The 13,087-nt window shown below is 38.0% G+C and overlaps 3 protein-coding genes across 3 annotated transcripts in view; all 3 read left to right on the plus strand.

Moving 5' to 3' along the window:
- Positions 1 to 757: 757 nt before the first annotated feature.
- On the plus strand, positions 758 to 5,762 carry LOC113058266 (fructose-bisphosphate aldolase C-A). The gene is made up of 9 exons (XM_026226023.1): positions 758 to 859; positions 2,041 to 2,161; positions 2,253 to 2,464; positions 2,966 to 3,020; positions 3,731 to 3,891; positions 3,978 to 4,061; positions 4,406 to 4,580; positions 4,670 to 4,869; positions 4,955 to 5,762. The coding sequence occupies exons 2-9, from the start codon at positions 2,050 to 2,052 to the stop codon at positions 5,048 to 5,050; spliced, it is 1,095 nt and encodes a 364-aa protein (XP_026081808.1). The 5' UTR covers positions 758 to 859; positions 2,041 to 2,049; the 3' UTR covers positions 5,051 to 5,762.
- A 1,162-nt stretch (positions 5,763 to 6,924) lies between these two features.
- LOC113058267 (serine/arginine-rich splicing factor 1A-like) lies at positions 6,925 to 10,991 on the plus strand. The gene is made up of 5 exons (XM_026226024.1): positions 6,925 to 7,066; positions 7,189 to 7,405; positions 8,554 to 8,759; positions 8,833 to 9,005; positions 9,639 to 10,991. Exons 2-5 carry the CDS (start codon positions 7,203 to 7,205, stop codon positions 9,831 to 9,833), a joined length of 777 nt encoding a protein of 258 aa, XP_026081809.1. The 5' UTR covers positions 6,925 to 7,066; positions 7,189 to 7,202; the 3' UTR covers positions 9,834 to 10,991.
- Positions 10,992 to 12,049: 1,058 nt separating this feature from the next.
- Positions 12,050 to 13,087, plus strand: part of LOC113058268 (dynein light chain 2, cytoplasmic) — a 2,429-nt gene continuing 1,391 nt past the window's right edge. The window contains exon 1 of the mRNA XM_026226025.1: positions 12,050 to 12,431. The gene's annotated coding sequence lies outside the window, so the exon portion shown is untranslated. The remainder of the gene's footprint in view (positions 12,432 to 13,087) is intronic.

A 13,087-nucleotide genomic window follows, 5' to 3' on the forward strand; every position in this document is an offset into this window, starting at 1 on the left:
ATTTTTATGCATATTACATGTGATATGAACAAATTATGCAAGCTACAATTAGTTCTCAATGCATTGATCACAGAATTTCACAACAGATCGACACTTTAGTAAACTACATCTCCAAACTTTGACTCATTTTTGTCCTTGAAAACTAGATCATAAAGTCATCTAAAAATTCTACTCACCTGTACAGAACTAGAAATTATGCCATGACCCCACCTCATTTTTTTTACCACACATATGCTTGAATCTCAGCCGCTCTGTGACTGCCAACATTTTCCTAAGGGTCTGATAGGAGTCTCAGCTGAATAGAGATTTGAGGATTTGCCTAAGGCATATTTGATCTAATTATATTGTTGACGCGAATACAGCCAGCTTACAAAGTTACAATGATACCTCAACTAATGTGGCTTACAGGCTACCATTTATACCTGGCAAATAATAAAACTGCAAAAAAAATCCCATTGACTTGAACTGAACAATGGATCCGAGCCATATCTGGACTATTTTAAGTATGCAACAATCACCCACAACAACTTTGTGAGTGCACAGTAACACTCTGGAATGCACACACTCAACTCTAATTTTGAAAATGCAAAAAAATAAATAAATATGGCATTGCATTGTGTATGAAATAATGAGAATGGTAGAGAAATGGGATCAGGTGGGCAACCTTTGGTGGCCTTTAACACCTCCTTTAATAACTTAATGAGGGCATGACGTTAAGCTCCGCCCTACAAGTGTCAGCATCCTCTGGGATATCACCTTCATAAAGAACTGGGACACTGGCACTGTTAAAGAATCAGTCACGTCTCATCTTGTCTCAAAAAGCCTCTTCGGTCTGAGTGCTTCAGTCTGGTCTGACTTGGTGAGTAATTCCATCTGTTGAACTTACTGCCATAGCCATTTTGGATTACAATTGTTGTGCAAAATATGTAGTGGAGAACCAACTTTGTAAGGTTTTTATTGCTAAAAAGTTACGTTTTCACAAGCAAGTTACCATTTAGAGAATGCACTGTATAGATATTTTTTTAATGCTTGGAATCATATAGTTTTACAGATAGCTGTTTAAAAGCTGCTAAAGGTTTAGAAGGTTTTCAAGAAGTTGCCAAAGTTAAGAACTCTCAAATATTAAATTTCGCAGTACTTTGGAGACTTGTTTATTCATAAAGAGAGTAGTTTATATATGCATGAGGCTTGTAAACTGTGTCTGTGCTTCATTTGTGGCTGCAGATAACTAAGTTGCCGGCATTTCTACCATTTAGTAGAAGAATTTCTGTGCCTTTAAGGGAAAGTTGTGTTGGATTCATCTATTTAACCTGGTTTTTGATGGATATTTCATTTAAAAAGTAGAACTTTGCATCAATTCTACATCGGTTACACTGAAGACAAAACTCAGAAATCGATAGTATATGTCACAAATAATGACAAAGAGAAAGCAAGTAAATGAATTAAACATGAAATTTAAGCAGAAAGACTGAAATTGTATTTTATTGTAAAATATACATAAAAATTATTTTTTACATTGTATAAATCTTTAATAGTAATTCAGTGCATCTAATTTATGTTTATATTGTCCAGATAAGGATTGTTAAAAAAATCATTTTTTAGAGATTAAACCAATTTCTATCCAAGTAAAGATTCTATAGTTGTGCTAATAGAATATACCTTTTTTTTTTTTTTTCATAAATTTCCATGACTTTTCCCAGCCTGGAAATCTAAATTTTAAAATTCCTTGATCTTTCCAGGTTTTCTACACTCAAAGTATTTTCCAAATGGATTTTTACCCTTGTTTCCAGTTACATGTAGTTATGTTTTAGGAAATGTTTGCAAACTTTACAAAAAAAATTTAACTGGTAATTTTCCATCTGGAGGACGTTATCTGTTTTTAGATTTTAACCTTGTATTTCATTTTCATGTGAAATTCATGTGAACCATACAAAACTCTTAAATTTGCTTAAATGGCAAAATATTGTGATGTCACTGTAGTCCTATCTTGATTATATTGTATTTATTTACTGTTTCTACACTATCCTCGGATTGTGCCAGACATTTAGGATGACCCATCAGTTTCCTCCTCTCACCACTGAGCAAAAGAAGGAGCTACATGAGATAGCTCTACGGATAGTGTCACCAGGGAAAGGCATCCTAGCTGCCGACGAGTCCATAGGTTAGTGTGGCTTCCTCCAGTTAGTCAACATAAATTGCAGTGTGAAAGAAAAGCACAAAACCCCACCTTGATACTGTGGATGTTCTAACAGGCAGCTTGGGGAAGCGTCTGAACCAGATAGGAGTAGAGAACAACGAGGAGAACCGCCGTCTTTACCGACAGGTGCTCTTCACCGCCGATGACCGCATTGATAACTGCATCGGCGGAGTGATCTTCTTCCACGAAACACTCTACCAGAACTCTGATGATGGCGTCCCATTCGTCAAGATGATAAAGGACAAGGGTATCACTATCGGAATAAAGGTATAAAGTCTCGTCTGGGTTCACTGGTGTAGATGTAAGAATATTAGCTTTGACACATTGAGCCTTGGTGCTCATGCGGGCACTGTGAGTTTGAATTTAGATTGCAACATTCTACAGTGCAATATTTCCCAGCGAAATGTCTCATTATAGAAAAAGCTAAAAAAGTGCAGTTCAATTAGTGGGTTATTTTTGGGACAGAACTATCTGCTTGTCCAAATAATCGCAGATATGGGGAGTGTTTGCAAAGCCTGTTTTTGGGAAACATTGTTTTTGAATATTGTATTTAATTGGGAAAAAAATGATACCTTTATGCTGTATTTACCCCTAAAGGATTAATTTTAGAAACCTTAAGGGTGCACATTATTACTCTAAGCTACTAATATGCACCTGTTGTACTCCTACAGGTATAATTTTTGCACCTTTTTTTCTGACAGGGCGTTTAAGTTAATGAGTTGAATTTAAAATATTTGATTTCTGAAATATTTTGCACTTTCTTCACAGGTCGACAAAGGTGTAGTACCCATGCCAGGGACTAATGGAGAAACCACTACACAAGGTATTGCAAAGATGTCCAATCTCTGGATCTGAATATCTGATAATTCAATTTGAATTTGATTTCGCTGTTGATACATCTGGTTGGTAGACTCCTTTAAACTTAGCTTCTTGGTTCTTGATTCAGAAAGTTTTTGAAGTTTAACCCTAATATTATTTTCAAAGTCAGTTGGACGAGCAAAACATTTTTGAGTGGTGAGAAATGCTGATTAAACCAGGATATTTTTTCTTGACGAGGGTGCGTTTACACATTAATGGTGTACTAAAAACGGAACAGCTTTTCTTTGTGTTTTTCATGTACCGACAACAATGCTGTCAAAATGATCCCTATTCACACAGATCCACATAAAAGACTGAAAATGCTGTATTATGCATGCCATGCAAGTAGTTGGCGATGTCTCTTTGTAAAGAAAAACTATGCACTTGTGCACATACGCCTAGACTGAAAACATGAACACAAACACATTAGTGTCACCATTTTCTCAAATCAAATCAAACGTTCTTAAATGTATTTTACATGAAGGCAATAATGTTTAAGCATATTTCAGGCCCCCAAAATGTTGTTCTCCTATAAATGAACGAACCAAAATGCATAAAAAGTGTTGTGTAAATGACCCCTTAGAATTTAGTTAGGGTTAGTTTGACCCAGAACGTACCAGAAGACCGAATTTTGACATAAAACGAGGGTTAAATGCAGCTCTACTGTCTCAACAGGTCTGGATGGGCTCTCAGAACGCTGCGCTCAGTATAAAAAGGATGGAGCCGACTTTGCGAAGTGGCGCTGTGTGATGAAAATCAGTGATACCACCCCGTCAAACCTGTGCATTAAAGAAAATGCTAAAGTCCTTGCTCGCTATGCTAGTATTTGTCAGCAGGTAAAATCTTAATTCTATATTCACTAATAAGAGATACAAATGGATCTTTGCTAAATCTCAAGTTTGTGTCCCATCTATTCTTGCAGCATGGGATTGTACCCATAGTGGAACCTGAGATCCTACCTGATGGAGACCATAACTTGAAACGTTGCCAGTTTGTTACAGAGAGGGTCGGTTATAGTCTGCTTCTTAACGGGATATTAAATCCAAAAGTGAAAATTATTATTTATTCCCCTTCATGTTGTTCCAAACCAATATGACTTTCTTTCTCCCATTTGCAAGCTGTTTTTGTTCAGACAATGAAATGTAATGGGGTTCAAAACAACATCACCAGCAACATTTCTAAATAGTTTATGTTCCATAAAAGAAAAGTTACACCGGTTTGGAACAACATGAAAGTGAGTAAATGATGACAGTATCTTCAGTTTTTGAGTTAACTCTATTTTTTAAATATGCTTTTACAATTTCAAAATTGCTGGAATCAGATGATTTAGATTCACTGTCATTTATTCAGGTACTTGCAGAAGTCTACAAAGCCATGTTTGATCATCACGTGTATCTGGAAGGCACACTTCTCAAGCCCAACATGGTGACCCCTGGACACGGCTGCCCAACCAAATACAGTGCAGAGGAGGTTGCCATGGCAACAGTCACTGCTCTGCGGCGTTCTGTCCCGCCCGCGGTGACAGGTTGGGGATATATTACAAAATATAAAGCTGATTCCATATTGAGTGACGAGTCTGGACACTGCGTAATTACAGACTTCCTGCACTTTCAGGGGTGACCTTTCTCTCGGGAGGTCAAAGTGAGGAGGAGGCCTCCATTAACCTAAATGCCATCAATAACTGTCCACTGGTGAAACCCTGGGCTCTCACCTTCTCATTCGGCCGAGCTCTTCAGGCCTCCGCTCTGAAGACCTGGCGTGGACAGAGAGAGAATGAAGCTGCCGCAACCGAGGAATTCATCAAACGTGCAGAGGCATGCCAACCAAATCTATTCATAGTCAGACAGACATATAGATAGATCTTCTTTCTTATCGCTTCTCTACTTTTTTTTTCCTCAGATCAACAGTCTGGCCTGTCAAGGGAAGTACACGGTTTGTGGTGACAGCAGCGGAGCCACTGGTCTTTCCCATTACCTTTCCAGCTACGCATATTGAAATGCCGCTGATTCCCATAATCCAGCATTAGCTGAAAGCTAGCAGACTTTACTGTCACTTCCATATAAAACACTGAAACATAGGTAGATTATTTACTCCTAAATGTGATGTTGATATACAGTAAAAAAGCAAATGAAAGTTATTGCTAAGTAACCCGTCTGCAAGATGTCTGTTAAAGATCGCTTAAGCATCTGCTGTGTACAAACATCTGATAGACACCTGATAGGAAACGTCCTATAGACGTATTGCAGATGAGCGAACACTCAAAAAAATACAAATCAAATCAACAAAATAGATCTCCCTGTGATGTACGTTTGCTAAGTTTCTGGGAATGTGAAATTTTGTGGTATCCTCTGCATGTCTTCAAAACATTGTAAAGTTATAGCTGTTGTTACCAAGATAGTTCTTTAGGAAAGTAATGGAACCGACGAGATTATTACTGCATTTGATTGATCCTTATCACTCACTGTCAACATTTAAGAGTTTCTTAGGATAGATATAAAGATCTTCTGTAATATATTCTCTCATCATCTAAAGCTTTAATAAAGCCTTTGTTCTGATGAAGAATAACCACTTGGATTACATGTTTATGAGTATCTGGTAGATCTGTATGTTTGGCTTGAATGCATTATCGACAAAACATAAGTGAAACTAAATAACTTACAACCTGAATACAAACTGAAAATGCTGCAATAAAGTTGTGATGATAGAAGATGTGTCTCGACTCCAATCTTTACACACTATAGTAGGCTACATATGCATCCTTCAGTATTATATTAAAATATATTACTATTATTAAGAAAGAAATTAAAGCCCATATGCCTAAAAAAGGGCTTTGTGACATCTGTTCTGTCTTGTTACAAAGTCTCCTGGTTCAATTTTGTCCCATTTCAGAGAAACGAGAGTGTCAAAATTGCAGTAACTAATACCAAGGCAAGCTGCAGTAAGTGAAGTTACTGCATTCTGGCTTTGTTTTCCTGTTAGACAACACAGATACTGGTCTGCCTTGGTATCCCCTGGTAAATGATGGTTGAAATTGTGTTTAAACACAAATATCAAAAGACAGGTAAGGTAGATAGCAAAATATAAACTCCTAGCAAAGCAAACGACAGCTTTATAATCAGTTAACATTAACTAGCAAGATGCTGCAAATGAAACAGCCTACCTGCATTGCTTCATATCCACTGACATAATAATAATAATCTGATTTATAATATTATTCTTTATTTTTTGTTGAGAAATTTTTATACACCTTAAATATACTTAACTGCAGATATGAACGTGGTACAGTACAAATATTTTAAGCATCCTTTATTCTGTCCCTTATTTTCCTATAAAGAATCACAATTATCCCTTATTTTCTTTTATGGGATCCCTAGTTATATTGTTAGGAAAAGTTTAAATTGTGTGGATTTTAACTTGAACAAGGTTCAGTGCCTTGCTCAAGGGCACCTTAGTCATGGTATTGCCAGACCAAGATTTAAACCCACAACCCTACGGTTAGGAGTCAAACTCTCTAACCACTAGGCCATGACTTCCCACAAATGACTGAATGCATTTAAATTAATGCATTGCCACTAATTTACCCACAACATGTTTGACTGGTTGATGTAAAAACTTGAAAGGCATTTTTCTCAGTTTAATTGTTTGCGTAGTTACCGCACTTTGTCTTTGTATGGCAGCACAGTTTACCACAGCAGCAGGTGCAAATAAGTAAAATATGGACTTTACCAGAGGACCAAAATAAACAGCGCTACAGTAAATAATAAAAGCTTGATATACCTATTCGTTCCTTATCCATTCCACTTACCCAACCACAGAAATATTTTTTAATTGTTTTAGGCGTCATTATCCGAACTATTTCGTGTCGCGCATGTAGCTATGCAAATAACCGCACTTCAGCCTGCTTCTTTAGATTCATCCGCGGGGGTAAAGCGCGCTTGCTGAATAGGAAGCGACCCGCGCGACTTCAGAGGAAACGAAGAGGTGCGCGTGAGAGCGGCGCTTCGGACAATAGTAAGTCTTTTTTGTTTTGTTTCTGAATGGTGTTGCGCTTCATTTAATGTATTTCGCAAGTTTAAATAAACAGCTGCTGCATATCAGACTCGAAAACAGTATTTTATGTATCTGCTCAACAGCAAAGTGAAGGCTCATGAGTGCCGAAATGTCTGGCGGTGTGATCCGCGGCCCTGCTGGAAACAACGACTGCCGCATCTATGTGGGAAACCTGCCGCCTGATATCCGCTCTAAAGATGTCGAAGATGTCTTCTACAAGTACGGAGCCATTCGAGACATTGATCTGAAAAACCGACGAGGTGGACCTCCATTCGCCTTTGTCGAGTTTGAAGACCCGAGGTGGGTACAACTCAACCTTTAGCCTTTAGCTAAAAGGCGAACGTTAGTTAATCTGTTGGTTTAAATGTTGCCGGTTTCACTTTTTAAATTATAAGAATTCTATAAACCTGTTACATGAAGACTGCGTTTGAGCTATCTGTATATAGAAGCAACTGTGTATTTTTTCAACTAACGTTAAGCTTTTTACTTTTGTTTCCTGTGCTAACCTGCTAATTAGCTTAGCCATGCTCACCATGTTTCCAGAGATTTTTATTTTTGTTTTTATTAACTAATGTTTGGCGTCACGGGGAGTGTAAGGTTTGCAATTTTTACGTACTAATTTTCACCTAACACGTTTTTTTATGTTTAACCTGTTAACAGTCACTCACATTTTTGAACATAGACTTGGAAAGTGCATGATCCAAACCTAAATTTCTATAATTCATGACTGAAAACATTTTGTAACATAATTTTGATGTACCATTTTAATGGTAATGCAATGTTTGATTTTAATGGGGTTTTTGAATTTTGAGATTTTATGTTTTTAAGTGATATATAATTTCTGAAGTGTGATAAAAAAAAAGGCAACAAAGAGGAAGTTTTTTTTGACAAAGGTCAGATCTCCTGTAATGATGTAGGGTTTTGAGGTGCACTCTTGCCATAAATCTATTACCTTTCCGACATAATTTTTTAACAACAAATAAAAATGGTAACATATCCATTTAGGAGTCTTGGACCTTTTCAATAATATATAGTTTGTCTTTATTAGATTAGGAATTAATTGTAATATAATGAAGTAAACGTAGGTGGCCCACCAAGGTCCCGGGTGACTACAGGTTTAAGCATGTTTTTATTTTTATCTTTGTTAGGCTTTAATACCTGCCTTAGGTTTGGATATGGAAATTAGCTTTGTAACTAGACACATTACGTCTTGAGCTTGATTCAGGTTAGTTTCAGTGAGCTTTTGATACAAATCACTGTTAAGAAAGGCCTCTTCTGTTTTTTTTAAGGCACTTTTGTATTGCTTTTAAAGTGTTTAGTCACTTAACTACCATGTCGGATGAAGTATTACTGTTTGTAGTTTTACTCCGTGTGATCTCTAGCCACACTGACTGGTTTTTCATGCCAGATTGGTATTTACATGCTGTTCCTCCTCCTGTTGCATTTAGAGATGCCGAAGATGCTGTTTATGCCCGTGATGGCTATGACTACGATGGCTATCGTCTTCGAGTGGAGTTTCCCAGAAGCGGGAGAGGAGGATTTGGTGGTGGTGGTGGCGGCGGTGGAGGAGGAGGTGGTGGTGGTGGTGGTGGGGCTCCTAGGGGTAGATATGGACCCCCATCCAGACGTTCAGAGTACAGAGTAATTGTTTCAGGTACGGAAGCATCACAGCTTTAACTAATTCAAGAGCTGTCTGAAGTTGAATTGACCGTTGTGTTTGATTTCAGGGCTTCCACAGAGCGGGAGCTGGCAGGATCTGAAGGATCACATGCGTGAAGCAGGTGATGTATGTTACGCTGACGTTTTCCGTGATGGCACTGGTGTGGTGGAGTTTGTTCGCAAAGAAGACATGACCTACGCCGTTCGCAAACTGGATAACACAAAATTCCGGTCCCATGAGGTAGGTTTGAGATTTTCATCCGAATTTTGGGATTTACTTAGCATTGGAATATTTTTAAGGTAAGAAAATCCCTAATGTTGTACTCGGAAGATCTATGTTGTAAGTGAACTTATCCTCGTGAATAGAGGTCGATCGATGTATTTTAGCCAATTAATTGGCATTGATAGCTGCAACTAAAACTTGTAGTCTATGTAGAGGATTTTATTCCATTTCTTTGTTAGAATAACGTTTTTAATGTAAAATTGCTTGCTTTATACGTGTTTTACGAACTTTTTCTGTTCTTACAAACTTTTAGTGCAAATTATGTAAGATTATGGTAATTATATGGTATACACAGTTCAGTACAAATTTTCATTGCATTTTTGTTCACATTACCAATTTTAATAGCTATTGGTTATCAGACAGATTTTTTTTTTGTTTAATGGTATCAGTAACAAAAAAATTGAATACCAAAGCTAATCCTTATCAAACTGGATTCTTTGTGTACTCTGTTGGTACTGGTTTATGGAAATGGGAATACTGGTGTACACCCAAAGAACAATGTTTCATTGTAGGAAGTCTGGTAAGTATAGTGTTAAGTTTTGGCATGCTTGTACGTTACACTTGCTCAGTGGAAAGTTCTGTCTCTGCCAGGGAGAAACTGCGTACATCCGTGTGAAGGTGGATGGTCCCCGCAGTCCGAGCTATGGAAGATCAAGGTCAAGGAGCCGCAGTCGCAGCAGGAGTCGCAGCCGCAGCAACAACCGTAGCCGAAGCTACTCCCCACGCCGCAGTCGAGGATCCCCGCAGTACTCCCCTCGCCATAGCCGTTCCCGCTCTCGCTCCTAAACGAGCCCTCTCAGAGCCCTTGAGCCATTTTTTTTTGTCTTTATACAAACCCCATGTTTTAATTCCACCCTTCTTGTTTCATATGACAGTGATCATCTTATGTCTTTGTGTCCTTTTATTTTTCTCTCCCTCCATTGGTTATTTTTAACAGACCAAACTCAAAATAATTTTTTTTAACTACAAAGTGGAATTCTTTTTCATAGACCAAACAAAGGGTTATGTAATGGCTCCTGATATTTTTGTAAATGGCATGTATGAAAAATTATCATGGGATAGCGGGTTCCACAATTGTTTTATGTTGTCTTCCTCTAGACGTGATACAGAACTGATGCTTTGTAATAAAGGATTGCTAAATCTATACGGTTGCGTAAAAGGGTGAGTTTGAGCTCTAGAACAAACCTCTAAAAAAACTACACCGAAAAAAAATGGCCCTCTGGCCATTATTTGGGTAATTGAACCAGTTTTACATCAATTTCAAATCAGGTGGTATATTTCGTTGCATTGTAAAGATGTACTGGTCAAATGTCTAGTTGGGTTTTTGTGTCCAAAGACAGATTGCAGCTTTCATGTTTTCATTAAAATGTTTGATTCAGTCTTAGTGTTGGGTTAATAGTCTTGATAGTCTGTCTTAGCCTTAATGCTGTATGCATGCATTCGTCAGAGAAGGCAGGGTGAGTGGATTTGATTCTAACTCTTTGCCTCCTTTGTTTTGATTTAGCTGGTATCTTAAGATTTGGATTGGAGGAGAGGCTCAGTGGATGCCGGATCACTGGGATCAGTTCATAATGAAGATAGGATAGGGAATGCTGGATACATGGAACAGGATCAATTGCTCCAAGGATCATAGGATTTTAAGACCGCAGTTCAAAAGTACTTCCTTGTCCCCTTTATTTTCTCAGTACCTCAGTGGAAAATATAGACATTTTGGCCCTTCACATTTTTAACACTTTGGCGGAGCAGATGCTGGAACGGTCTGTGGGGATGGAATCAACAGGAACAGTATGGTAAACTTAATTTGGGATGGGGGGGGTCGGGGGGTTACTCAGGCATTTTTAGATTTACACTGTCCCGATGTAGATGGGAGATGCTTTAACATTGCTAGCATTTTTCTTTTTCCTGAACACTTTTAGCCTAAATAAAGGTTTCATTGGTACAAAAGTAGTGTATGATGCATTACTTGGATTTCTTTTTTAATGCTTTCCAATTGTTCAATATTATGAAATTGACTTTTACAAGACGGTTCACCTGGAATTAAAATTTTTCACTGAAGACTTCAAGACTAAATATTTGGAAGAAAGTTTCAGCTGTTTGTCCATACAATGGATGTGAGTGGTGTCCAAAACATTATACAAACATGTTCTATAGAACAAAGCAAGTTGTACAGGTTTGGAAAGACATGAGAATGAGTAAATTATGACTGACGTGTGTGCATTGACAAAAAATAGTTTCTTATATTGTATCTAAGGTACACATTTTATAAGTTAATACATTCCCTGGGAGTCGAACAAATGGCCATGTTAACACCGTGCTCCACTGTGAGCTACAGGAATAGTGTAAAAAAAAAAAAAATGCTTACCTGTCCCTTTAAATCTGAATGTCACCCAACAGTTGAGTCCTATGTTAATGTGCAAAGTTGTTTAGGAACTATAAATCGTGTAAAGTTTGGATAATTTATTATATTAGTGGGAAATTTTATTTTAGAAAAATAAGTTAGTTGTAGTTTGTTTTTGATTCTTTATATTGAATCGAAAACAAAACGCTTCAAATCAAAGCATTCCCCACTCTCAGAAGAATGCCTCTTATGAGCCGGTTCTTTTTGAGATTGAACCTGAATCACTGACTCTCCAAGTAATTACTTCCAGTAAAATGAAAAAGATCTTTTGTGAGCATTGCTGACTGGTTGTCACGTGTGATAACGTGTAAAGACATATTTTTGGAGTTTCATTGTAATAAGTGGAAATTTATAGACGACAGATAGCATTTAAAGCACACCAATTCCACAAATACATTGCATTTATGCATAAAATCTCATTCTGTTGAAATAAGTTGATAGTAGACTGTTAAGGGCAATTCTTGAAAAATGTTCACGTATTTCTATACATTTCTAGGAAAATCGTAACCAGAATAAATCGAATTTCTTAACATTTTCCATTTCTAGTTTCATTACACTGCGTTGGCCCTGCCATGAGAGATAAAACAGATTAATACCTCTAACCTTGCAGTAAGTGTCCTTCACTCATTGTGAAGTGTTTTCAATGCGAAGGTCCACCGAGTCTAATTTAAGCTATTTTCTGGCCCACACAGTCCTGCAGCTTATACCCAAACAAGCACATTTTCCTCTGGTCCCCGGTTAAAGATGCATTGTGGGATGAAATAAGATGCTGGCAGAGGGGCGCAGGGAGCGGCTGGTGTGCAGCCAATGGCGAGCGCTGTGTAGGACGGCACTGAGGAGAGCCAGGGATTTTAGCGCGGGCACCAGTCAGTGTTTGACTTGATCCGTATGTTCCTCTCATAGCGTCAAAGGGACAGCCGAGACGACGAAAGCTCACACGGCGATTGTTTTGAATTGCAGATTTCTCTTGTTGTTATTGTTGACAGGTGAGTTGACTAATTGACCATTTCGAGTGATCTACAAAGAATGATTTTGCATGCATTTTGAGCCTGATGCTGTCGTATTCCTTAGTTTCATTGCGTAAGTACCAACAGCCACACACAAATGTCGATTTTTTTGTGTGTGTGTGTTGTTGCAACATTTAAATCGCTTCAACAAAGCATGCACTGTATTTGGCTTCTAAATTCAGACGCTTCAATAAGAACGCCGCGTGCACCTGACTTCCACTGATTTGCTGGAGCATGAAACGCGCACGCTGTGAATGGAGGTGTGACGTAGCATTCCTCCGTCCAGACCTATGGTCCTCACCTGTCTTGACAGATGAATCCAGACCTTAATCATTCGACTGCCACCATATGATTGAGTTCAACCGCTAAATCAACGTGAAGTGCTGATATCAGCTGTGTATGCTCCTAGTGCTTTTCTATACTAGTTAGCCTGTATGCATTTGGGCCATATGAATCCCTAATAGTATGCAAATATGTACTTTATTGATTTAGTTGATAATACTCCCCATCTACGAGTATGAATTAGGACCATATGTATCCCAGTACTGGTATTGCTTGTTAATTTAAATATATTTTATACTGCATGTAATTCCTAAAAATAAAAGGATACAAATTTGAGCACAGTTTGATTGGGT

Source organism: Carassius auratus, chromosome 40 (assembly GCF_003368295.1).
Source record: "Carassius auratus strain Wakin chromosome 40, ASM336829v1, whole genome shotgun sequence".
NCBI classification, from domain to species: Eukaryota; Metazoa; Chordata; class Actinopteri; order Cypriniformes; family Cyprinidae; genus Carassius; species Carassius auratus.